Source organism: Camellia sinensis, chromosome 15 (genome assembly GCF_055761805.1).
Source record: "Camellia sinensis isolate YWXY chromosome 15, ASM5576180v1, whole genome shotgun sequence".
Classification (NCBI taxonomy): Eukaryota; Viridiplantae; Streptophyta; class Magnoliopsida; order Ericales; family Theaceae; genus Camellia; species Camellia sinensis.
Genome location: NC_138975.1, coordinates 106,838,184 through 106,866,132, shown reverse-complemented (window position 1 = coordinate 106,866,132; position 27,949 = coordinate 106,838,184). Strand labels below are relative to the sequence as shown.

The 27,949-nt window shown below is 36.3% G+C and overlaps 2 protein-coding genes across 2 annotated transcripts in view; one reads left to right on the top strand and one right to left on the bottom strand.

Moving 5' to 3' along the window:
- LOC114318326 (protein IQ-DOMAIN 31) overlaps window positions 1-27,949 on the bottom strand; it is a 180,485-nt gene that overhangs the window by 66,529 nt on the left and 86,007 nt on the right. The gene's annotated exons all lie outside the window — the stretch shown is intronic.
- The window catches only part of LOC114301582 (ABC transporter A family member 2), a 7,640-nt gene continuing 3,285 nt past the window's right edge, over window positions 23,595-27,949 (top strand). Inside the window, exons 1-6 of the mRNA XM_028246529.2 lie at window positions 23,595-24,133; window positions 26,676-26,907; window positions 26,995-27,164; window positions 27,259-27,444; window positions 27,557-27,652; window positions 27,733-27,933. Coding sequence (XP_028102330.2) covers window positions 23,765-24,133; window positions 26,676-26,907; window positions 26,995-27,164; window positions 27,259-27,444; window positions 27,557-27,652; window positions 27,733-27,933 — 1,254 coding nt within the window. The 5' untranslated portion in view covers window positions 23,595-23,764. The remainder of the gene's footprint in view (window positions 24,134-26,675; window positions 26,908-26,994; window positions 27,165-27,258; window positions 27,445-27,556; window positions 27,653-27,732; window positions 27,934-27,949) is intronic.

Below are 27,949 nucleotides of genomic sequence, written 5' to 3'. Positions count from 1 at the left end.
ATATGCAGCCAACATTACCCCCCGCACTAATACACCAAATACTTGGTGATATTAGTGAAATAGTGCAATTTACCCACGTTCTAAGACGTGCATGGACTCTGTGTATTCGGGTAGCATAACCGTTTTTTGAATAATGAAGCTGTGAACTTCATTAAATCCTTGTATCTTGCACTTCCATTCTTTGAGTAGACGAAAAGATTGGTACATTCCCAATGGCCAACCACACCTTCTCCTACATTGATCGAGCATACGAGGAGTCTATGGAAGATGATTATAGGCCTTGAAAGAACCTCAATGCATTTATTGATTACACATATTCGCCTCAATTTATGCAAGTTATGGAAGCTTTTACAACGTACCAACCTTTAGATCCAAAGTTTGCCAACTACGAACCTTTGGATCAAGCATTTGCAAAAATAGATCTTGGAAACTCCTCTTTTGCGTCACCATCCTCTGCATGGGACATAGATACTTCTTTCTCTGCCCCACCACCCTCTGTATAGGGACACAGTTGCTCCTTCTTTCTCCAGGTTTACTGGTTGGAGAAGCTGGCCAGAACCTAATGAATCCAAACTAAGAGAGCAAATTCACCATCGACTCGTCGAATTCGCTGATCCTCTGTCTATTCCTCTTTCTGCTCGGAGCTCAGTGGTTCACCCCTATGTATCCATTGATCACCGACACAGTCTGGAGGACAACCTACTTGTGGCATGGTACACATTTTCCATACCCACGAAGATAGTGCGAGTAACTCCTCATCCAGAGGAAGCACAAGAATACAATCCATCATTCTTGGCCAAAAAGGCAAAATTTTGCTCTTCTGACTGGCTCGAATGTGTGAACAATCCCAGTTCCCCTCTTCCTTTGGGATGGACCATCTTGCGCCTCCTCTTCCTCAGAATCCTCACTAGATGGAGGAACTGAAACTTACTCTCTTCGAGAATCAGTTTCTTTCTTCCTACCAACCTCCAGATTTTCCCACTACATTTGAGCGATACCAAGCTCAACTTCTGCTTGTAGCCTTTTCTTATTTGCCCTTCAATGTTCTTGGAGATGAGACTCTTCTTAAGAACTTTCGATGCCTGCGACATTATGACTCGAGGTCATGTTCCCAACCCCATTACTCAAGCAGAGCTTCAGCGTTTTTTGGATCAACTCTCGCTTCTTCTCCATTGGTACCAAATTTCTTTGGCTACTACTAATTCTTTGGACAAAATCTCGACCAAACGAATTCAAACCCAGTACGACACAGAGAGTCTTATTGACAAATATAATGACTTTAAGAATAAGGATTCTGCATATTAGGATGATTTAGAGATGGACAAAATGGAATAAGGATTAAAGGAGATAGAGTTCGAAATGAAAGCTGAACAACTTTTCCATCAAATAAGAACTTATCAGCTACAGCAATCCAGCTTGGATAGGACAGAGGACAAAATAAAGAAGGAACATAAATTCATTAACCACTGCTGGGACAAATTTTATGACCTTGTTGTTCTTTCTATTCCTTATTTTTATGAGATTGAATTTGTAGCCAAGAAGGCTTTCTAATGTAATTATTTACGTATCAATAAAGCTAGGTTTTTCTTTCTTTATTCGACATGGTCTGGTTTTATGTTCCAATTGTATGCTTGGTTGTATGATTGATATGACCTTACTTCTAACTTAGAAGCTATTATGTTCACAAAAACTTCAAACCAATCAAACTTACTCTCAAAGTGTGGAGACGGAATTTTTTCTTACGGAAGACAACTTTTGCCCTAAGCTTCACATTCCAATTGCATAACCAATCAGCTTCGAACTTAAACATTTTTGCTTCGAAGAACAGTCTATGTACTTCAAAGTATGGAAACCTCCCTTAGGAATTATACTGCTTACTTTTTCAAGAGTGAGCTTCTTTCGAGTTTCTTCGCTACTTGACCAAATACTGGTTTGTAATGTTTTGTTTACCTCGAAGCTCAAAATATCAAGCATGAACCATGTTCTTACAAAAGGCTCCTTCGAAGGACTTCATCCTTCATTGAAAACCTAAAAACATGCTTTTAAGTCTTTCGAACCAAATTAATCCCAATTACTCTTGAATTTGGGACATGATTCTTGTTTCGAAGTCAATTGCTTACTCCTAAAACCGTTTGACAATCAGGCTTTGAAGCCAGCCTCTTATTTTAAAGATCTATAGAGACTTCGAAACCAACTGCACTTTGCCAAGCTGGATTCTCAACATATGTTTCCCTCCAGAAACCTCTTCATTTTAAATTTGGGACCCTCCATACTTTAAAATAAGAGTTTTAATTTCACATGGACCCAAACCATAAAATAATCATTTCGGATCCACTTGACCTACTCAACTTGTTCGAGTAACTTTTGGACAGAAGGGTTTAAAAATCCCTTTCCTTCGTATTCCACCTATCTGCTGGCCCAAAATTTCCTTTTCTCCCTTTTGATCTTGTCTGTAACTTTTCGCTTCTCATCCACCTTCCTTTTTCACCTCTTCAGTAATGGCTTCTCTGAAAGTACAAGCTGTTAAGCGTGTGTGTCCCTCTGTAGCTTTAAGGAGACTCATCAATAAGAATCTGAAAAATACAAAGTTGGTGAACAGTGTGCTATTGATGGACGCATTTTTATTCCTTGTCGTCATGCTCAAGGAGAGTACGTACTTAGACCTATGTTTAGAGAGGCCCTTGCTCAGCTCTCTGCCTTATACCCTCGTCTAGAGGATCATTGCTTACTCTACGAGGAGGACCTTGACAGGGGAAGCTTGAGGTTGAACCGACCCCACCGTTGCTGACCTACAATGCGAACTGAATGGGAAGAATGATACGATCGAGTTGTCTCCGCTAAGACACTTGACCTTCAAGAACTTAGCCTCCTTAATGCCCTTCGATTGGCTAGATTTTCTATTCCTGAAGACCCTTTCTTCATACCTGCTGCATTATGTTTTTGGAATTCCTCTTTTAATTTTTTCCAATTTAAATGTGGCATAATGGCCCCTACCATTTTGGATATATGCCATCTCTTAGGGTTATCCCTCATTGGCACTCCTTTTGGTCATGACTATTCCAATCTTAATGTGCCTTTTTCCATCCCTCCTTTGAACTCATTCTTGACAGGGAAGGCCCTATGTCAGACAGAGAGTTCTTCTCATTTCTTTTGTATTGACTTTGTAAATTATTGTTTTGTACTTCTTCTCAGAGGATTATGCCTGACTTTGCCCCACTTGCCAAGGCTCTTGCCTCAAAGAAGATGATAGCCTTGACTCCTTATGTTTTAGGCCATGTTTATAGAGCTTGCTCCTAATTTTACGAGAAACTTCTGGATGTCGACCAAGGAGGCCGTCTATGGGTATTACAACTCTGGCTCTTTGCATATTTTACTGGTCTACATTCCAAGTGCTTGAGATTTTTGGTGCAAGAACCCACTACTTATGGAGAGAAATTTGCCAGGATTTCTTTATACCCCTCCAGCTTTGCCTCTATTTTAATTTCTTCCATCAACTTTCAGTTTCCCCTCATTCTCACACCTTCTTCTGTCCCTCCGAAACCAATATTGGCCAAGCCTACTTAAGGACTTTCTTGGCTGATAGAAACTGTTCCTAGCCCCAGCACAGGGATATGTGGGCTTATATTCTAACTCCAAGAGAGCTTTTCATTGGCACTTTAAACCCTAGAGCCTACAAATGCATAGCAGAATCCTACTGCCCTGCTCAATTTGCCAGGCAATTTGGGCGTACCCAAGGGATCCCTATTCCTCTTTGTAGTCAAACTAACCCCAATCTTGTCACTAGAGAGCTGAAGGTTCAAAGATCACGGTTAGAGGAGGCAACCTCCAAATTAATTCAAGACTTAATCGAATTTCAGTTCATTCCTGTAATAACTCTCACCACTGCTTACCGTTAAACATTGATTACCGTTAAACTGAACTGATTGTGACTAATAATTGAACTGATTAAAGTACTGAACTGACTGACTGAAAACTGGAACTGGATTGAATGAGTACATCTGTTTGAATTGCATTTTATCTATTGATTGATTATTTGATCTGTTTGTGTTTTGTGTTTAAACTGCTAATTGAAGGCCTTATCGGCGGCCGAATCGGGAATTGATTGGTGTTTTATGATCCTCATAATTAATGTGATTTTATAGTGTATTTATCTGAAAGCTGATTAGGTATGATTAAATTAGATTAAAACGAGTTAATTGCAAAGTTTGCCGTAATTACCAAATTGCCACCCTTAGTGGCTCACTCAATATAACATGTGAGCCTTGTATACACTTGAAACAAACATTTCCTCAGCCCTTTCTTGAGCCTTGCCGACCTAGAGAGTAGAGAGGGAGAGAAATTGGTTTTTCACCTTGAATTGCTCGGAAACTTGAAGAATTGCTTGGTAATTGAAGGGTAGATTGCTAAATTGGACCTCTAGACTTGCATTCAAGGAACCTAGGTAAGGATTTCATCTTCTCATTCTTGTGTTTGAACTAATTCTTGCATGGTCCATGTTAAATTGTAGAGCTAAGTCATGTTTTAGTTCATACATGTTGATATAGAGCATAATTCATGCATGCATGTTTGAATTGTAGATGCTTGAGTTGTTTTCATGGCAAAAGGTTACATGCATGTTCATAATTATGTTTAAGTCCATGATTTCACCATGTTTTAAAAAGAATTGGCTCCTTAAAGCATCAAATTGGAGCTTCAAAATGATTTAAATTCATGCATGATTGCATGTCCTCCATGTTTATGTTATTGGTTTGAAATTGAGTGTGAATTAACCACCCTTGGGCCTTGATTTCTCAAAATTGAGCTTTGAATCATATTATTCCATGTGTTTATAAGAGTTTTCCAGAAAATGAGCCCAAGAGGATCGGTTTTGAGTTGTTAACAACTTGGTTTTGAGCTTGGAGGTGCAATCTGGGTTTTCCAGATTTTGCACTTCCGCTTGAGCGGGGAAAGTAACGCTCGAGCGTGAAATCCGAGCATCCAGCATCTCTCTGCACTGTTTTACAGTCCGCTCGAGTGGAGGATTGGGCGCTCGAGCGGAGTCATGTCTCAAGCTCGAGCGGGCGTCGAGCGGAGATTTCACCCATCCAGTATTTTTACAGTACGCTCGAGCGGGAAAGTTTACGCTCGAGCGTATACCTTTGTTGCATGTCCGCTCGAGCGGGGAAATATGCGCGCCGGAATCTGTTTTTCTGAAAATTCCGAGACTGTTTTCTGATCACATCTTTGCATCCTCATCCCATTCTAGGCATTCTTAGACCTAGTTTAAGGCATCTTATTGAGGATATAGATGTAGAACACACCGAGGCAAATTAGGGATTAAGTTGTTATCTTTCCCAACTGTGTAGCTTAGTGTGTGTTCAACCTGTGAACTGTGTAGGGTTGGCGACTGGGGAGACACTCTCTAGCATACTGTAGCCCAAATTCTGTGAGTAACAATTGTGTAAAGATATGTTCAAATGATTATCTTCTGAATACTGAACTGAACTGTTTACTGAACTGATATTGTTTACTGAATGAATGTATGTCCTATCTTCTGAACTGTATTGTGGCATCCTTAGCACCTACTGTTTACTGTTACTGTTACGGAGATCTCTGTCGGTTCTCTCGTGGGACCACTACTGTTTACTGATTGATGGCCATCATTACTGTTTGGTCTTTAAGACCTACTGTTTACTGCTATGCTAATGGATGTACCACATATGACTGAATAACTGTTCTGACTGAAAGACTGAAGTATTGTTTAATGAACTGATTTCATTACTGTAAGGACATTTCATTCATAACCCCTTTACGCATTATGTTATTCACTGGGCTTTAGCTCACTGTTTATATATATATGTAGGTGCTCAGCCGCCAGATCGGAGCTAGGAGCGTGGGTTAGACTCCAGTTTTGTCAAGCCAGTCTTTGTGCCTCACTGAGAGGTTCCGAGTTGCCATGCTATGGCTTTGGGGTGTCTTGTTTTTCCCCCGTCTGTCTCCATACTGTTTGGATTAGTGTATAGACTGTTAACTGCTAACCGTACTGTTATCAAGGGATTAGGTCCCTGTACTGTGTGACTGTAAATTTTGTATAGACTGTACTGTTGGTATATGTGAATGCATGAAAAATCTTTTTGGCATACAGACTGACACAGCTCAATGGACATTATTCATTTGCTGTATTGGCTTCCGCCAGGCCCTGTACTCTGTTTTACTGTACTACTGTTCTGCAGGCCTTTGGTAATCTCGGATTACTGGCCGGTTACGGTGCTAAACCCATAGGGCCGGGTTTGGGTCGTGACAATTCCCTTTATCCCACAAGGCACTGCATTAAAGAGGTACCAGAACTGGTGGTCAGCAAATATGGAGGTACACTTAGCCATTCCCCCTCAAGATCTACTGGTAAGTCTAGGCTTACTTTCTCAGGCCCAGCCTAAGGGGACTTGGCTCATCACTCCTTCTACTGCTCCTGCTACCACTACTGTTATTGCCTCTCCTCCTTCTCCTAGAGTCACCAGGGTTGTTTCGAAGAGAGGCATGCATTTCTATTTTTTCCTTTCTCTTCTCTCTATGATGTTTATAAGGCCTTGTCCATCTACTTATGGCTTTCTTTTTTAATGCAAGAGATTCACAAGTAGAATCTCCTCAGAGAGTTCAGGCTTTGAATGTCCTCAAAGGCAAGCAACAACAACAAAGGAAAAAAAGACTTTTGCTTGATCCTGAAGAGGAGATACTTGAAACTCACTTGGAAGAGGAAGAAACAGAAAAAGAGAAAGAGATACCATTAAAAAGAAGGAAGAAAATGACAGTTTCTCCTTCTGGCCTTATTGGGGACTCTACTCATGAAGCAGCTGCCAAAGCAATAGAAGATGAGCACTCCAAAGAAATCATTGTACATCAGAGGTTTGAGAAGGGGAGGCAACAACAAGTATTAAAGGACGAACCCATTGCTGCTGATGCACTCCAAAGAGAAGCTGCAAGGAGGCAACAAACTGCTGAACATTATACCCATCGCAGTTCTCCAACCATTACTACCACTTCTGAAACTGGTAGTTTCCTTTTGTATCTCTAGTAATTTCCTTTCCCAAGTTTTCAATAATGAAACTTAACATTGCTTCATATTTCTTATTTTGCAGCAACAGTTATTCTACCTCCTCATTCGATAAGGGTTTCTTCAGACTTATCTGAAGTTGAAAGACCACTAGAAGCAACTTCGAAAAGAATGAAGAAAATCGACACTAAAGTGCCTTTAAGTGTAAAGCCTATCCAGGCAATACTTCCACTTCCTGGTTCTACACTTTTCATACCTTTTTTTAGGCAAAGCATTCCTATATCTTTATCCTTTGGCTTAACTCCATATCTTCCTCATCTAACCTTTACCTTAGCCCATTTTACTCTCCCTACAGTCCTTGCTTCTCCTTCCCCTCCTGAGGAGACCCCAGTTATCACTTCATCTCCAATGATAGCTAATACTCCCAGAGAAGATACTGGTAGCTCACCAATTCTTTGCCCACCATCATTACCCAGCTCCAGTCCTTCTTTTCTTGACTTACTGGTGGCTAGAACTATAGACACTGCTAGGGACACTTCATCCTCCTCTCTTATCCCTATGCATCCATCTCTTCCTTCCACTAGAGACCTTTCTGCACTTCTAATGTCAATGGAAGAGATGGACATTTTTTAAACTAGGCTGGCTAGCCTTTTTGACATACCTTCTACCATTCCATCAGCTAGTAATGAAGCTGAGCCATTGGTTCTGGCTGACTCTTTCTTGGAAATTTTTGAGAGCTCTTCAACTATCAGTAGGGCTTCTTCACCTCCACTAGACTTGGGCACCTATTTGGAATTGCTGACATCATTCTCAAGGATCCCATTCGCAGCCTTACAAAGACCTATCACCAAGAATGGTTTCCTCCGATGCTGTAAGGTCATTGAGTAATCCAATATAGCTATTTCAAGTCACTTGTCTCAAGCAACAGCTACCATAGATTTTTATGTCAACATTTGCCATATTGCCAAAGCTGCAGAGGAAAAGCTATCAAAAGATAAGGAATTTATTTCTCATATATATGCTGAGGTGTTTGAATTGAAAGGACAACCTTCCTCTTCTTCTCAATTTCGAACCCAGCTCTTGGAGAAGGCTCAATTAGATGAAGAGTTATCAGCAGTTAATCTGGCTTTGGATCGAATTACTACAAAGTTGCAAATCACCAACCAAGGGCTAGCTGATCGATAGCAGGACATGGCTACAGCCATTCAATTGTTCCCATCCTTTAGGAGTAGAGAATTAATTGTAAAGGAACAACTGAAACATTGTACTGATTTTTGAGCCAATTTATGGCTGCATGTACTCAATTCTATATGAAATAAAATCTTTATTCATTATTTGAGTGTCTTTATGCTTCTATTGTTTAGCATTTTCTACATTCCTTGTGTTTCTCACATAGTTGGATAATAAGGTTTCAAGTATCTGCCATTAATTTTCTTAGGATGCATATATCCATTCAGATTTCTTAAATGATATGTTCTCCTAGGAAGAACTCTATGAATTTAATATGGACCTTCCTAATTAGGTGACCATTTGCCAAACTTATGGTTTTTAATTCCTATTAGAAGTATTGTCTTCCATACCAAGTCACCTTCATCAAAACTAATGTGCTTAACCTTCTTATTGTAGCTCTTGGCTGCCTTTTTCTTTTGGAACAAAATATTATTTAATGCAAGAATTCGAGCTTCATTTATGCTCTCTAATTCCAAAAACATGCTCTGATGGTATCACTCCGAAGTTAACTGATTCTGGCATTTCACCCTCAAAGACTTAATGTTCATTTCTACAGACAACACTGCATAATGTCCATATACTAAAGCATAAGGTGTTACTCATGTACTTGATCTTGGAGAAGTCCTGTAAGCCCATAATACATCCAACAACAAATTATGCCAATCCCTAGGATTGTCTTCCACAACTCTTTGTATTCCCTTTTTCAAGGACGTGTTGGATGATTCTGCTTGACCATGTGCTTGTGCATAGTAAGGGGTGGAATTAACAAGACTAATCCCAAATTCTGTTGTGAGAGACTTTACTATCTTTCCATCAAATACAATCCCATTATCTATAGTTATGGTCTGTGGGATGCCAAATCTGTGGATCAGATCTTTAATAAATCCAATAACCTCAGTTTGATCCATAGCTTTATATGGTTTAGCTTTAACCCACTTAGTGAAGTAATTTGTAGCCACTAGGATAAAACAATGGTGCTTCGAAGAGGGAGGATATATTTTCCCTATCATATCCATAGCCCAACCTCTAAATGGCCAGGGCTTCACAATTGTATTTAAATTAGTTATTGGTACATGTCTTATCATGCCATGTTTTTGGCATGCCTGGCAACCTCTAGCATACTCTATACAATCATTAAGGATGGTTGGCTAATAGTAGGAATGCCTTCGAAGCAACCATCTCATCTTCACACCAACCTGATGAGCACCACAAATGACTTCATGAACTTCAGCCATGACTATCAATGCTTCCTTCCACCCTAGACATTCCAATAACAATCCATCTGCTCTCCGTTTATAAAGAGCATGACCATACACTATGTATTGCATAGATTGTAATTTGATCTTTTTGCTGGCTATCAAAGATGGGCCAGTTAGGTACTACATTATTGGATGCCTTCAATCTTGATCTGGTAAGTCATTATGATTGACTTCTAACACCATATTCCTTTTAGCTAAATGTGGTATTAATTTTTGATATGTTACTTGACTTATGTTCATTTGAGTGTCATCCCTTTTTTTGAAATTTGAAGCTTTCTGAGCTACATCATTGGCTTTGTTATTTATGAACCTTGGGATATAAGTCACATGCTATCTAAAACTGAGAAAGCAAATGTAATGCAACAACATAGCATGGCAATATGCTTACACTTTGACATTTGAAAATTCCTTTCACTTAGTTGACCACCAATTGAGAATCTCCAAATATATTAACTGCATGAGATTGTGATCCAATAAGCATTTCTAGTCCCATTATTAAAGCTTCATATTCAGCTTGATTATTGGAACAAGTGGTTTCATCTACTCTAAAACCGTGTGTGGTTTCTACCCCCTGTGATGACTTAATTACAACACCAATCCTAATCAGACCATTGGCCTTTGACCCGTCCAACCACATCTGCAATGGCTCAACATTGATCATACCAAGATCCATTATCTCCTGGCTTTCCATTTGACATGGATGATCTGCCAAAAAGTTAGTCAAAACCTATATTTTTACTGCCTTTTAGGGGACATATTCTAGATGAAACTCTGACAAAGCTAATATCCATTTGTCAATTCTTCCTCTCAACATTGGTCTAGATAACATATACTCAACCAAGTCTGTGGTTGCAATTACCGAGACAACATTAGGCAAAAGATAATATCTTGATTTCATTGCTGCAAAGTACAATGCGAGGCACAACCTTTCTACAGTTGAATATTTACATTCACAAGAATTTAAAAACCTACTAAGGTAATAAACTGCTTGCTCCTTGCCTTCTTCATTGTCCTGGGCTAGGAAAGCTCCCAATGAATCCTCTATTGTAACAATGTATAACTTCAAAGGCTTGTTGTTCTTTGGTGGCATCAACACTGGAGGTTGGGCCAAGTAGGCTTTAATTCCTTCGAAAGCAGTTTGATGCTCTGCTGTCCACACAAACTTCTCTTCATCTTTCAACTTTAATAAAGTAGAAAATACTTTAATTTTCCCTGCAGTGTTAGAAATAAATCTTCGAAGAAAATTAACCTGACCAAGGAACTTTTGTACTTCTTTCTTACTTGATGGAGGCTTGGCCTCAATGATGGTTTTGGCTTTATTCTGATCAATCTATGTTCCCTTATTGTGTACTATATGGCCCAAGAAGTTTCCAGCTGATACACTAAAAGCACATTTGACAGGATTAAGTTTCAACTTGAACTTTCTCATTTTTTTGAAAGCTGTTTCCAAGCGAACCAAGTGTTTCTCCATAGACTGGGATTTTACTACAATGTCATCAATGTAACACTCTAAATATCCTCCAATGAGATCATAAAAGATAGTGTTCATTGCCCTTTGATATGTGACCCCAGCATTCTTCAAACCAAATGGCATTTTAACCCATTCGAATGTGTCAATGTTCCCAGGACATCTGAATGCTATCTTATAGACATCCTCCTCTGTAATGCAGATTTGGTTGTAACCAGAATGTCCATCCATCATAGACAAAATCTTGTGCCCTGCTGAACTGTTCACCAATAAGTCTACTATGGGCATGGGGTACTCATCTTTTGGAGTTGCTATGTTCAGGTTTCTAAAATCGATGCATACCCTCATTTTACCATTCTTCTTAACTACAGATATAATATTGTACAACCAATCAACATATCTGGCTGTTCTAATAAAGCCTACCTTAAGGAGCCTAAGAATTTCCTCCTTGACCTTCTGAACCATTTCAAGACTCATCCTTCTTGGCTTCTGCTTGTATAGCTTGAAATTAGACTTCAAAGGGAGCCTATGTTCTACTAATGATCTGTCCAATCTAGGCAACTCATTATAAGACCAAGCAAAACAATCCTTATATTGTTTTAAGACAACCAATAACTGGCTTCTATCACAAAGATTTAACCAAGCACTGATATAAATGGGTTGTTGTGCAGAACTTCCCCCTAAATTAACTTTTTCCAAGGGGTCTTGTACTTAAACACTAACTAATGCTTCACTTTTGATTTCTTCTGCCCTTGAAGCAACTTCTTGGTTTTGTTCTGCTCCCACTTTCTCTCATTCAACATCTTTACCTTTTTCCTCATAGACAAAGTCTGTCCATGAGGCTTTTTCTTCCTGTATTTCTTGGACTTTTATTTCGATGTCCAATGCACAGTATTTACCAAAGGTCAAAGACCCGACCTGTTATTGCTCCTACTTACAGCCAATTACCATGGCTTTTTTCTCTTGTTCTTGAACCTTATGGACTATCAATTTTATGTCCAACATTGAAAACTTAACTAAAGCCATGGGCTTGCCTTCTTGGATTTCATCTTCTTGCCTACAACCAGGCATCATTATCATCCTTGATGACAAATTCTTCATCAGCACTCTCTTGCACTAAGTGTTTCAGGTGTGCTACTTCCTCATCAACCGTCACTTCGGCTGAACCATCAGGTTTTCTCAATAGACTGAGGGGTGTCACTCCTTCAGTATATAACTTGGCCTCTGCAAAGTCAGCACAAACGATAAAGGGTTGAGGGTCTGCAGTGATCTCCTCTGTCTCTCCATTGCATAAGGCCATCATTATCTTCTGATGTAGAGAGGAAGGCACACATTTTTCGGTGTGTATCCAATTCCTACTAAGTAAAGCATTATACTTGGCATTACTATCTATAACAAAGAATGTCGTCATACAATCTCTAGTTTCCACACTCAGGTTGATGGACAAGATACCCTGAACCATCTGCTTATCCCCAACGAAGCCAGCAATGGTTGTGCTGGTTGGGATTAATTTGGGGTTTATTTTTCCCAGTTTTTTCTAAGAGGACTTCAGAAGCAGGTTCATTACTGCCCCATTATCCACCAATACCCTGTTCAGCTGTATCCCATCAAAAAAAACCTTGATATACAAGGGCTTAACATGTTATGTCATGCATGTTGTAAGATACTCAAAAGGATATGAGAGATTAATACTCACTTTATCACTCTCATCTTCAGTGTCCATTGGTGTGGCCACTTCAGACTCATCTTGAACCATGCTAACCTGTGAATCTTCACTAGAAACTGGAATATGGTCAATCTCCTGACCTTCTTGGTTTCCATCTTCAGCCTGGAACTCCTATGGCAATATATGCACCATATTTACTAACACTGGAGGAAATGAGCCAAACTGAACTGCTGGCTGCACTTGTTTCTTTTCTAAGCTAACTTGTTCAGTTATTTCAGAAGCAACTTCCATGCTGCACTCTGGTACTTCAGTACTAGTGACTTCCTTCGAATGGTCTGTTCCTACTGGTTTTTTGACCAAAAATGTCTATTTAGCCATGAAGGCTTTAAACATCTCATCGTCAGCCATTTCTTTCTTTTGGCCTAATTCAACTTTTCCTTCTGTTTCACTGTCGCTTTCTATCAAGGCCTTTTCAAGACCTGCTAAGCTGGATCTTTCCTTGGATTTTAGTTCAGTATGAACTTTAGCCAACTACTCTTTGCTGAAACTTCTTTTGTTTTGAGGAGCTAACTTTGGACTAGGATCCAATTTTGGACTTTCTCTTTCCTCTATCTAGCCTTTAGATTGGGCCAATGAAGAAGTCTCTCCACTTTCCTTCAGATCCTTTTGGTACTGAGTGTAGCTACGCTGGATCTTCCTCTTTTGAGACCTAGAGATTACTGGAACCATATCTGGTTCCTTTGTTTTGGGGTGCTTTAGTAATACCCAATTATTTGGAGCCACCAAAGGGGGTTTAACCATTCTGCCCTGGTCTCCAAAGACACTTCTCTGGGCAGGCATTTCTTTACGCTTGTTCTGCATGACAAACCAATCTGGAACCCCAGGTACCCATGAACTTACTAGTTCAGTTACTGAACTAGCTCTTTCTGCCTTTGAAGCCAGCTTTGAAGCTACTTGTGGGGGCCATTGCTTGGCCCTGAAACCCTGTCCTGATCCTAATTCAAACCTTCTGTCAGGGTGGTTACCTTACATCTTGTTTGAGGCTGATCTTGGAGGCCAATCTTTGGCTCTGATTCCATAACTTGAGCCCACTTCAGGCTTCCTCTCAGGATAATTGCCTTCCATCCTATAGTAGTTAGGTGGTCTGAACTCATGCAGAGGTCTCTTACCCCTTGGGGTGCACTCTAGCGGCTGGTGGTCCAACGAAGAACGGCTGCTGTCTGGGACCAGTTGGGTATGGCCTCTTATTGTAGGTACTGGTTGGTTTAGGGCATCTTTGCACATCCTTGTAATACTGTTTTCCATCAATTGGGAGACCTTTTAACCATTTGTAACTTAACCTGTATCTGGGACACATCCTTTGCATGACAGCTGCCTCTAGAAAGTCCTCCTTTTAGTCTGCAAAGCTCTGTCCATCTGCCGGTGAACTTCTGATATCTTTCTTGGAAGTAGTCTGGCTGGCAACATGCATTTGCATATTAACCTCCTCCAATTCCTTCCAGGATAGGTTTTGGAAGTCAAGCACACCAACATTGGCTGTAACTTCCCCAATCTCTAGGAATGGGCTAGAGTCAATCCCCATAGCTTTCTCTGCTTTGGTTGGGAACTTTAAACTCCCCTTTCGAATCTGTTCTTGGATCCTGTCCTGAAAAACAATATAGTTTTTAGTTAAATGAGATCAAGAATTGTGCCATTTACAATATATTTTCCCTTTAAGTTCTTCTAGGGAAGGAATTTTAACTCCCTTTGATAACTTTTGGAAATTTGCTACAAACAAATGATCAAAAATGTCATCTGACTTTGTTAAATCAAAAGAATATTTACTATGAAAGTCTTTCTTTTTAAACTACTGGTCTATTATAGTATCCTTATGAATTAATGCCTCACAGGTCATAGGCTCTTTCCCTACGATCTCTGCTGCATTAATCTCGTAATTAGGGTCTCTATAATAAGTCTTCTATGATGCATTACTTCGATCTTGTTCTTCCTTAAGTAATGATTCATATCTAGACATCTTATAGTTTAATTCCACTAAGTCTCGAAACTCAGTTGAGTCGAACTTCTTTCGAAGCCTAAACTCTAAGCCATTTTGAGTCAATCTCACAAATTCATGCTCTGGTAGAATGACCCTACACTTGTTTCGTGCTTTTTTGAATTTGGCTATAAATTGAACTGCCTTCTCATCAGGCCTTTAACTCAACCTTGCCAAGTTTTCCATGGAAACTTCTGGCTCTGTTTGGAAGAATTGGGTGTGAAATACCTCCTCCATTTGTTACCAAGTTTGGATAGAGCCAAGTGTAAGGTTAATATACTATACAAAAGCTTCCCCAGTTAGAGAATTTGAAAAAAGTCTTAACTTCATGTAACCATTATTAGTAAATTCACCACATTGGACGGCGAACCTAACAATGTGTTCTACTGTTGACTGGTTTCCATTCCCATAAAAGAGAGCAAAGTCTGGTATTCTAAACCCCCTTGGGTATTTATGCACCCTATCCATCCATTCTGGGTATGGCTTTCTATATACAGCAGTTTGAACCCCCCGAGCCATAGGTCCACACATTTCTCTGACAATATCAGCAATTTGGTCCCTAAGAACCATATTTTGTGCTTGTTAGACTACCACTGAAGGAACAAACACGTGATTTGGTAGAAACCCTTATGCCCGAGGTCTTCTTGGTCCATAGGGAGGTATATTTGGGACTAGCTGTCCCTGTAGTACTGGCTGCTGTTGAGAGTATGGTTGACCTCTTTGAGCCTGTCCTACGAAAGGACCTGCAAAAGGTGTTGCAATAGGAGGAACAGGTGTTATTTCTCTTCCAACCGCAGGAAACCTTTCCAACTCGTCGGGTGTGAATTCGAACAGGGGATTGGTGAACCCCTTTGTGCCAGGTATAGCTTTGAACATAGGATTTGGAAACACTCTCATGCCATTTTCTTGTGTTGGCCCAAATCCACCAATTTGTATGGCTTCGCTATTAGGTAATGAGCCATTTTGATTTACCACAGGCCTTGAAAGAGGCTCATACCATTAGTATGTCCATTACTTTGCATAGACTGTTTATCTCTAGCCAATCTTTGCTGAGGAACATTTGAATTTTCCTCCATATGCCTTGTGCTAGTTGGTTGATGGGAATTCATTCGATCCATAAAGGATGTTAACCATTTCTCCGTTGTGTACATTAACTACTGTCCCATGGCATCTACCAAGCCACCCCATAGATTCATTGGCTGGATGGATGGAACAGTGGATGGCCCAATTCTATTGTCTTGTCCAATGAATTGTTGGTCTATTCGACCATAGGTTCTAATAAGATAGGTGCTTCCATAGGATGTGTTATCACATTATCCTCTAGATCAGATACTTCTACCTCTCCTTCTAGACCTTCTTCTAGACATTCATTTTTTCCTTGTCCCCTATGGCTAGCCATTTCCATTAGTCCCACTGGGCGTGCCAAAAATATATGTTGGTTTTTTTGACTTTCGAAGGTTAATAATGTAATTTTAAGCATGCCAGCAAGGATCAATCAGTCCTTACAGAATATTAAATGCCAACCAATTATCAGACGATTGTGTTTTAGTTTTCTCAACCTCAATGAAAATGACTATTACTAGTGGCTTGTTTTAAGAGAATTTAGTAAATAACAATAAGTGAAAAATAATTTCATAATTTCATTAAATAAAATGAAAAACTTACAATGATCATACCCAGCCTCGTAGAGGTTTACAGCAACAAGCTATTTGAAACTACTCCTAGAAATGAAGTGCAGTACAGGAATTGAAGTGCAGAAATGTAAAGAACTATAAAAACTGGAAGAAAAAACGAAGTAAGTAAACTGATTTTTTTTATCTGAGTCTGGATGCTTCATTCTGGAGCCTTCTCTGCTATTTATATTTTTTAATGATAACCGTCAAAGTGAGATTCTAACCGTCAAAATGTCCTCCCATGATTGCTGAATATGCTCTCTCACAATCAGTCCCATTGTGCCACTCTTGCAGTTAAGTTTCCCTCCTGATTTTGAATTTGAACTTTGTGAGTAACCGTTAGACCACATCACCTTGTATCCCTCGATTGTTCCAGTGCTACGCAAATCTATTATTATCAGCACAGGCTAACACATGTCAGAATTTGGTTGGCGACTTGAATTAACCCCCTAAATTGTCCTCTTCATGCTACGTGTTAAACTGTGATTGGCTTATACAAAATATGCAGCCAACAAATATGGGAACCAAACTGATACAATTTAAATATTAGGGACCAAAATAATACAAAACTCATACTTTTAGAATAAAAATGTAATTATCCCTTAATAAATGGGAAGTTCTATTTGTACACTATATGAAATCTTAGTACACACCATTTGTTCATTCGGATATATATTTTTTAACAAAATTTAGATATTCGGACCCAAATTTGCGGGGAAAAAAATTGAATTATTCATATACATGTAATTCGTTCAACTGTTTATGTCTGAATAACTACTTTTTTTCATAAATTTATGTTCGAAAATTTAACTTTTGTTTGAAAATTTATATACAAACAACATAGATGGCGTGTATTGAGATTTTATGAAGTGTGTAAATAGAATTACCCAAATAATATATGGTTGGGGCTTGCTGAGTCCACCATTTGGACTGGAGAGTCCAGTTCGGCCCATTGAATCCACTTTTGGGTCTCTTTCGATAATTCGAACTGTTCACATTTTAGAGTTTGTTGAGTACATTATTCTTGTAAAAAATCACTTCGATCAGACAACAGATACTATGTATTCGGATTACTTTTTTTATAAGCTATTAATTTTCTGACTATCCTTTTTTTTTTAGACAAAAGTAATCCGAATACATAGTATCCGTTATCCGATCGACGTATTTTTTTACAGAAATAATGTACTCAACAAATCTTAAAATATAAATGGTTCTAATTATTGGAAAGGGGCCCAAAAGTGGGTCTAATAAGCTAAACCGGACCAGACTATTCCAGACCTGAACTAGATACAGTCCGCACCCATAATATATACATTAATGCATTTTGTACTTATCAGGGCAAATTGATCATCTCACAATGTCGTTCAAACTTGGAAAAGCTACAATTCAACTACTTGTTATGTCATTATGTTCAGTTTTCCATTGGCATTGCATTTTGAAATCCAACGGCATTCCTTAAACTTATCAGAGCAGGTCCAACTGCATTTTGAAATCCAACGGCATTCCACCTACACTTCAGATTTTCCCACTCTAACCGTTGAGTTTCAATCATTGTTTGCGATCAACTAATTTTCAAATATTCAAAACACATTTGAATAGATACAACACTAGAACTAGAATATATGTTTTGTGCATTGGTCCACCTTATATAGAATATATAGACTTAACATACAAGTAAACCACAGAAGACTTTCTTGAGAAATTTCCCATTAGATTATAACATGACACGGCAATATATATTTATTTATTTATTTACGTTGTGCTGAACTCACCCCGTTATTAAATTATACCTAATTTGACTAGCGAACCCAAAATATAATTTTTAATGCAATTGTATGACTGTTGAAATTTTGATTTAGTGCTTGATTTATATGTTTATCGAGTTAAGTCCTTTGTACTTATTCCAAACTATCTGATTTTATAATTTTTAGTATCACATACACATAATTAATTAGCACATTGTGTAATGTCATGTTTGCCATTCACCATTTTCAACCTAAATGACCTGTGTATCGTTCTTATTGTAAAATTAGAAAAATTATTAGATACTCGCAGAGTATCACGTAGCATTGTCTATTTGGTACTCTTGACAAATAAAAAATCTCAATACACATTAAGAAAATCATTATTTATCTTTCAACCACTTAATAAAAGTGAATCAACATGTCCCCCCACCTATAGATTTTTTTGCAATATAATTGATTTAAAACACTACGTAAATAATATACTACATAATGTTTCGGAACTACTGAATAATTATATGTGGAACTAGCCACCACACATCTTAAATGCCAAGGGCCAAAAAGATATAATAATTCTTGGGTAAATTACACTGACACCCCCTGAGGTTTATGTTTATTACAGTTTTCCCCTCATCTTTTGAAAATTACATCTCCCCCTGAGGTTTAAAGTTTCATTACAGATTCTTCCTTTCAGCAATTTAATTTTTTTAAATACCAATTTTGCCCTCATTAGGTAAATTACATTGACACCCCTCACATTTTAAAAATTACAATCCCCTCCCTAAGGTTTAAAGTAGCATTACCAATTGCCCCATTGGTTAGTGTTAGTTGGAAAAAAAATTATTTGAAAAAAAAAATTGTTAGTAAATTTTTTAAATTTCTGTTTAAAAACCAACGTAAGCTCATTTTTTGAATTTACGTTTTTTGAATTTACGTAATTATCAATTTATATTTACAAAAATTTTAAAAACTGTCATAAAAACTTGTTTGACAATTTTGTTGGTTTATAAATGGTTGTCTAAGTTTGTAAATTTAAGGAAAAAACGTAAATTTAAAAAATGAGTTTACGTTGGTTTTTAAACAGAAATTTAAAAACCTTACTAACAAAATTTTTTTCAATTAATTTTTTTTCCAATTAATTTTTTTTTCAATGAATTTTTTTTCCAACTAATACTAACCAAGGAGCAATTGGTAATGCTACTTTAAACCTTAGGGAGGGGATTGTAATTTTTAAAATGTGAGGGGTGTCAATGTAATTTACCTATTGAGGGCAAAATTGACATTTAAAAAAATTAAATTGCTGAAGAGGGGAATCTATAATAAAACTTTAAACCTTAGAAGGGAAAATGTAATTTTCAAATAGTGAGGGAGAAAATTATAATAAACATAAACCTCAAGGGGTGTGAGTGTAATTTACCCATAATTCTTTGTTGTTGTTAAGTTCACTCAAAGAATATTCATAAATTAAGGCATCTTCGGAGGATCTCTACTAAAGCAAGGTGCAACTTTTCGCATAACATGTAACTTTTTAAGGAGTGGTTAGAAACAGATGTTTAGGGTTCACTCCTTGAGAAGTAACTAACAATAAACCAATGGCTTGTGGTTGCCCCTTTGCATTTGCAATACTTCAAGATTATTAGAGTTTTCAAAGCTCTAGGGGACCTCCAAAGGAAGAATTAGTATAGTGCATACTTTAGGCATTATATATATATATAATAGATTGTATCTTGAGAAAATAAGAATCTTACATATAACAAAACTTAAACTCTTGACTTCTAACAAAACTTGAACTCAAACCCTAGTGAAATACAGAAGTTTTGATCAATTAAACTAGCTACAGTTAGTTTAGGCTTAATGTTATCACTAAGGAAAGACAACTTGTCATTGAGAATATGACAATTTTTATATGAAAAATGCTTCAGACCCCCACTGGGGGTCGATCCCCAGTGAGGTGGCGCGTTGTGATTGGACAAAAAAAAAACTGTTTTATTTTATTTATTTTTTTGAGTTTCAGCCAGTGGGGGCTCGCCACCTCACTGGGGGTGCGACCCCCACTGGGGGTTTGCAGCAGCTCTCTTTTGATATATATGATTGTCAATTTTGTTGTAAATTTCACACTAGCTCATTGGTTATGTACTAAAATGGTTAGCGATAATTAACATTCTTTCGGAATATCCTACTTATTATTTTGGTTTATTCCCAATTATTTATGCATTTTGATAAATTAAAAGTTGATAATATATATATACTTTGAGTTTTAACCTTAATCCTACATGTAATATAAAAAAGAAAAATGATCCGGACCCCCTTTCCCTCCACCTCCTTTGACCCCCTCTCTTTCTGATTGGCCAGTTTTTCTTTTTTCTTTTTCTTCTTTTTCCTTCTCCTCTAATCACCACCCGCCACATATGTGTGGGGGTTGTGGGGGTGGTGATTGGAGGGGGTCTCAATCACATCCCTATAAAAAATTGTGAGCAAAGCTTTTTTTTCGCCCTCAAAATGTAAGCAAGATATTTTATAACTCACAGTTGGCTTGTATTTTGAGGTGAAAAAAGATACTATTTAAAGCAAGACTCACATGTATTAAAACATATTCTCGATAGAGCCGTGCTTCCGACTCTCAATGGGGGTCGCACTCCCAGTGACGTGGCAGCATGGGGTTGGTGGAAAATAATTAAAAAAAAAATACAATTTTTTTTTTTAAACCAATCACACACGACCCCAGTACCCCCAGTGGGGGTCCGAAGCTTTTTCCTTCTCGATATTTCAAAAAAATGTCTTATCCATTTAGAAAGAGAACATTCAATTATTCATTTAAACCTTAACAGGATGCATGGTAGTGTGAGTAAGTTATAAGTATAAATTGCAAAACTTCAATTTTCTTTTTGTAATGATAATGAAATTAATGCATGCGTATTCCATAAATACTCTTCATATTTTCAAATATAGGACTTTATGGGTTTGTAACTATTTACCACACATGATTTAATTGTAATAATAATCTAGCTTGAACTTCTGAAATATTGATAATTTCACAATCTCATACAGTTATCTTATGAAAATTATAATTCACTTCTTTTATTGGATTAAATTAAATTTTCACTGGTAAAGTATTACTCATTTCCCACTTTAGTTTTTAAAAGAAAAGTTTCTTTCATATTGGGTCCCTCAAAATGAACTTAATTTGGTACAATTTGCAATGAAGGTGGCCCAAAAAGAGTAGTTTTCAAATTTTGTATTTTATATTTCCCTCTTTGGACACTTGTGTTGTAAATTAGTCCTTCAAATATCTAGCACAATCTAACTAAATGGAGAGAATTCCCACCATTGAAAGTCCCATCACCGAACACCCTACACCACTAAGCCCTTTCCTTCTCGCTCCAACACAATCGACAAACAACTCTATGTCAAATAAAGAAGAAAAAAATATATATTTGGATTTGGATCCAAGTCTAGGTGGGAGTCTAGGTGGGTTATTGGTTGTTAATATAGCATTTTTAGTCAAAATTGGAATTGGGCCAAACTGAAAATGATTAGAAAATTTAAGGCCCTAATTATGTAAAATAAACTTTAAGGCCAAAGTAAGAATTCAATAACAATTTAGAGAGCAAAATGTAATTTACTCATTTTTCATATTTCCCAAGTTATCCCTAATTACGAGTAGATTTTTTTTTTTTTTTTGTTGAATTAGAAAAAAAAAAGGAAGCTCTGTGGGGGCATCATACCTTCTACAGGCCATGGTTCCGATATAACCAATTACCAGTCAGATTTAACTCAACTCAAAGGAAAGGACCCCCCACCAAGGTAACAATGGGCTCTACACCCATTCCACAATAAAGGTTTTAAAACTTCGTGAAACACATTCTTTAGAAAAAAGTTACACTCACGAGTATCAAATCCAAACATCTGTAGGAAGGGAAAATGAAGGTCCACTAGAACACCACCTAGTCGTCCTAATTACCAATAGAATACAAGTCGTTTTGTGCTACGTATCTTCGTCACAAAACCATAACATTCTTTGGACATTGGACTAATTAAATTGAAAAAGTTCTGATAGTTGATGAATCATTTCAACATTGAACTAATGAAATTGAAAAAAAGTTTATGAGAACTTTTTTTTTTGAAGATCAAAATAGGAAACAGATAATACTTGATGGGTAAAAATGTAATTTACTCATAAAAGGTTGCAATACAAAAAAGTTAGGGTAAATTATACTTTTCCCTTTTTAAGTTCATATTTTTTTCATTTTGATCCTTAATGTTAAATTTTTTTCTTAATATACTCACAAAACAAATTTCATTAAATTTTGGACTGAAAATGCCACATTGGTAGCCCTTTAAATTAATTTTTTTACTTTGACCTTTAAATTATTTTGTTTTTCCAATTTGAACTTTGAAATTGCGGATTTTGAGTTATGCCCTTGGAAAATTGTGAAACTTAAAGACAGCGGATCATAATTTATTCATTTTTATGTTAGGCGGGTACAAGTTAGTTTTGAGAGTAAAGGAGAAAAATTACAAATTTTAGGGGTTAAATTTGAAAAATATATATTTTAAGAGTTAAAATGGAAAAATTATGAAACTTAAAGGAACATAATCACCTTGTTTGGGTTTGACTGATTTTCTAAAAAATAATTTTTAATTTTTTTTATTTTTAATGAATTTTTTAATATTTTAAGTAATTTTTTTGCTTTCTATGTGCACATAACTTAGATACACTTAAAAAATAAATTATTTATGAAAAAATATTTTAAAAATTCAATAAATATACAAATATATGAAAATGTACTGAATTTTTGTATATTTTTGTATTTGATGAATTTTTAAAATAAAAAAAAATCATAAAATATTATACTTTGTAAGTACATTTAAATTAGGTGTATATAAAAAAATAAAATAATTTTGACTAAAAATAAAAAGGGGAACCTATGTGTAGGTAGACTTATTCTCTAATAGATCATATGATAATTAATGGTGTTTTTATCAAACACTATTAAAAAAATATTCCTAATTGTTAATTTTCGTCAATGGTTTGAAAATTATTACAAAAAATGTTACTTATTTTCAATGTTCAGCGACAGTTGAAAAATTTGTTATTGAAAAATGTCACTATTTGTAAATTTTAATTATAATTTATAAAAATCATGACAAAAAAGTCATTAACTGTCAATTTTTAATGACATATACAAAAAATCATTACAAAATTTTTGTTTAACAGTAATTTTATTAGGATTTAATAAAAATCAAGTCTAACTATTAAGACCTAAGAATAATTTATTCAAATAAAAAGTATAAAAATAAATAAAATAAAAGTGGGAACCAAACAAGATGGGTGTAATTTAACCACCGTTGGCGGGAAGCCCAACCCTGGCAGATCTCGTTATTTGGACAAAAACCAAGGGCATAATCCATCACAAAACCGCGCGTATATTTTTTTTCGTCGTCAGCATTTCATCTTCCCCAGTAGTTACTATAAAAACCAGTCTCACCTTTACAATTCTCAACTTACACACAGCAAACCCTCTCTCTCTCTCTCTCTCTCTCTCTCTCTCTCTCTATGTATATGTATATATGTATGTATGGTATGATTTGTTTCTCTGTCTAAATCTGTTTTTTCTGCTTTAGAGAGAGAGAGAGAGAGAGGGGTTTGGAGAGAGAAAGAGGATGGAGTTGAGGAGGGGATTGGGGTTACTGACACAGCAATTCAGAGCTCTGTTGAAGAAAAACATCCTCCTCTCATGGCGACACAAGCGTTCCACATTTCTCCAACTCTTCTCTTCTCTCTTCTTCATCTTCGTCATCTTCTGCATCCAAAAAGCCATTCAATCTCGATACTCCTCCACCACCACCTACGACAACGTCTTCGATCCCAAACCCCTCCTCTCTCCTCCCATTCCTCCCTGCGAAGACAAGTTCTACATCAAGTTCCCCTGCTTCGATTTCGTCTGGAGCGGCAACGATAGCACTCGAATCGGATCCATTGTTACTCGGATTTTGGCTAATAACCCTGGACGACGTATTCCTTCCAATAAGGTAAATTTAGACAGCTTTGAAATTTTTTAAATTCTTCCTTTTTTTTCTTTTTTTTCTTTTTTTGTTTTCTTGTAGGTTTTGAAATGGTAAAATTTATGTTTGTGTTGCTTGATTTGTCAATTTACTGAGGATTAGGCTTAATCGAGTAGAGGTTACTTGTATTTCCAATTTTGCTTTGTGATTAGGATATAATCATTATTTTATTTTATTTTTGAAAAAATTATCAAAAGTCTTTTCAATGTGGATAATTAAGTCCTATTTTTTTTATTTTATAAATTCTTAAAAAAAATAAATAAATTCCTCTTTATCTCAATTTTACCCTTCTTATTAAAATATGAACAAAAAAATTAATAGTAAATAATTTTAAATTTTTTTTAATTGTTGAAATTAAATACTTCCATAAACAAAAGCATTGGTAGAAGATTCACTAATCATTTTATGCATTGAAAATATATGTATTGGTAGCTATGATGGAATTTTAATAAAATTTGTCCTTTTTGGATTTTTTATTATTTTTTTTCATATTTTGAAACAATAGAAAATGATGAATTTTATCCATAGTTCCTTCTTGGGAAATGCTACAATCTGCATCCCTAAAAATGTGTACATCGTAAGAAAAGTTACGATTTTTGCAATGAAAGTTACGATTTTTTTTATGGAAGATACGATTTTTGTGTTGAAAGTTATGAATAAATGAAAATTGTTTATGAAATTATTGTTCATATTAAATGAGAAGGATAAAATTAGAATACAATACACCATTATAAAGAATTAAACTTTTTGAAACAATTTATAAAAAATAGAATTTAGTTATCTATATTAAAACTTTATAGGACTCGATAGTACAATAAGACTTATTGGTAATTTTTCCTTTTCTTTTTTTTTTTATTTTAATTTTTTAAGCTGTAAACTTAGTGTTTGTGTAGCTTGATTTACCAACTTATTGAGGATTAGGCATAACTGAGTAGGTTGTATTTGCAATTTTACTTTGTGCTTTTCCAAACAAAGGTGTGTTGAACGAAACAAAAATTAAGATTCAGTATATTGTCATGAAATATTTTTTTTTCAGTTTTTTGAAATGGTAAAATTAGTGTTTGTGTAGTTTGATTTGTTAACTTACTTAGAATTAATAGCTTAATTGAGCAGAAATAGTTGTACTTTCAATTTTCCCTTTTTCTTTTCCAAACACATGTTGAAAAAAACACAAAGTAAGATTCAGTATCAAGTCATGAAAAAAAAAAAAAAGTATATAGTCATGAAAGCACCTCGTAGAAGGGGACAAAGGAGCTAGAAATCTTACAATTCACTGCCCAGCAATACCTTCTTTAGCCGTTATATGGATAGGGCTCTTTCAATTTGGGTCATTGTGTCATTTCTTTAACTTATTTTCTTTGATCTTATTTCTCATGGAAAGCAACCCTTGAAAGTCATTGTCTAATTGTTCACAATTTTATCTTCTCCTGCTAATTTTTTATTGCATTTGGTCTTTCTTTTTTTTTAATTTGTTTTGTGAAGAATACCTATACATTTAAGTGCACTGATTTCATAGTGATTGTTTGATGATTTTAATTGATCATTATTTTAAATGGGCCTACTTTTTTCAACTCTCAGTCCCTCCAATGCATCAGAAGTAACTTGGTGCTGCTTTCAATACACGCACTCGCTTTGAGTTTTTTTTTTTATTTTTTGGCACCTTGACTTGATTGACCATTACCTTCCACTTGTGGCATACTTGAAAACAAATATTCCTTCTTCGACTTACAAGATTTCACATTCATTCCCCTCTCTAAGTGGCTTTGTCTTGTTGCCTTGTATTGTTTCAATTATTCTGTGAGAACATCAATGATATACTTTGTCTCTTTATACACATTTTCCTCATAAACTATACCTCAAAATCATTTGCTTCGATGTCAATTCATTGTAATTCTACCCTCTTCCCCTTCCTAAAACTATCTACGATAGCACTAATTTCAATATCTGCAAATTCAGTTTCCTCGAGCAGGCTTCCTAACCTGCTGTATTCATTACTTCCTCCTCATCATGTGACTCCTTAACTTAAATGTTAAATCTACTGTCTTGGAATTTGCACGGTAATCTACAATAGTCGAGATAATTTTTCAGTTATTTTAATAAGGTAACAATAATGCAACATCTTTTTTTGTTTTCATCAGCTCCCTAACTCTGCACAACTTGTTAATTGCTGCATCTATTGGGATTTGCGTGGAAAAACAACAATTGTACTACAAAATTTAACAGCTTGTAGCACAAAGGCTCCTCTTTTCAGCTTTTTCCCAAAAAAAAATTATAAAAAAATAAAAATAAAAAATAAAAAAATAATATTGAAGTGTCTTTCTTTGTTCAGGGTAATTCTATACAGACAAAATTATATGCAGAAACTTCATACATAAGAATATCAGAAGGCCCACAGCTGTGTCTATAATGGCAAAAAAATTTCATTAGCATTTTCCTTTCCAATAATACTACAAAAGGAATAAATCTCAATAAAATCATAGAATCACTCTTCTATGCCTTGTTTGAGCAGGTTAAATCATTCAGAACGAAAAGAGAAGTGGATCAATGGCTTTTCAGCAATCCCATGCAATGCCCTGGAGCTCTCCATTTTGTGGAAAGAAATGCTACTGTAATAAGCTATGGTTTACAAACTAATTCTACTCCGGTTGGAAAGCAAGGGCATTTTGAAGATCCCACATTCAAATTCCAAATTCCTCTTCAAATTGCAGCAGAGCGTGAAATTGCAAGGTCTTTGATTGGAGGTATTAAATATCACAATTTTATGTGATACTAATTAAATCTTAATATGTGACGAAATGCATCACTAACTCCAATGTCCACAACCTCAGATCCAAACTTTAGCTGGGTTGTCAGTCTGAAGGAATTTGCACACCCTGCGCTGCAGATTTTCTCTGCTGTGGGTACAGTAGGACCAACTTTTTTCCTTGTAATTGCCATGTTTGGTTTTGTCTTTCAAATTAGTTCTTTGATTGCGGAGAAAGAACTCAAACTTCGCCAGGTATAGACTTCTTACCCAATTTGATCATAAAACAAAATCTTGCATTCACAATCAAAACAGTGTTCATTTTTTTCAAGTCACATTTCCTTAACAGGCAATGACTATGATGGGTCTTTATGATACTGCATATTGGTTCTCGTGGCTCACGTGGGAAGGGATCATCACGCTTATTTCATCACTTCTCACAGTTCTCTTTGGAATGATGTTTCAATTTGATTTTTTCAAGCACAATGGCTTTGTAGTTGTGTTCCTTCTTTTCTTTCTTTTCCAATTCAATATGGTAAGCTTCTTTCTAGCAGATAAAATTTTGATGCAATTCAATATCGTCTTTTTGATCAAGCCAACCTTATTTTTGAATTCTAATGGCTGATCTGTCTTTCTTCTAATTCTAGATTGGTCTTGCCTTTATGCTGTCAGCCTTCATTAGCAAATCATCTTCATCGACAACTGTGGGTTTCTCCATATTTATTATTGGTTTTGTAGCTCAGGCAAGTTCCCTTCTTTAAATTATAGATCAGATTTTATTATGGACACAGTCATCATAACAGATCTCTCTTAATTTTTGCAGCTTGTTACACAATTTGGATTCCCCTATAGTACTAGCTTCACTAGTACCTATCGGATTATCTGGTCATTTTTCCCACCAAACCTTCTTGCTGAAGGTATTATATTGCTTTCTGACGCAACTGCCACTCCCGAAGATCCGGGAATCAGTTGGAGTAGAAGAGCAAAATGTGCACCAAATGATACGGAGTGTGTGTTCTCAATTGTATGTTCACTCATTT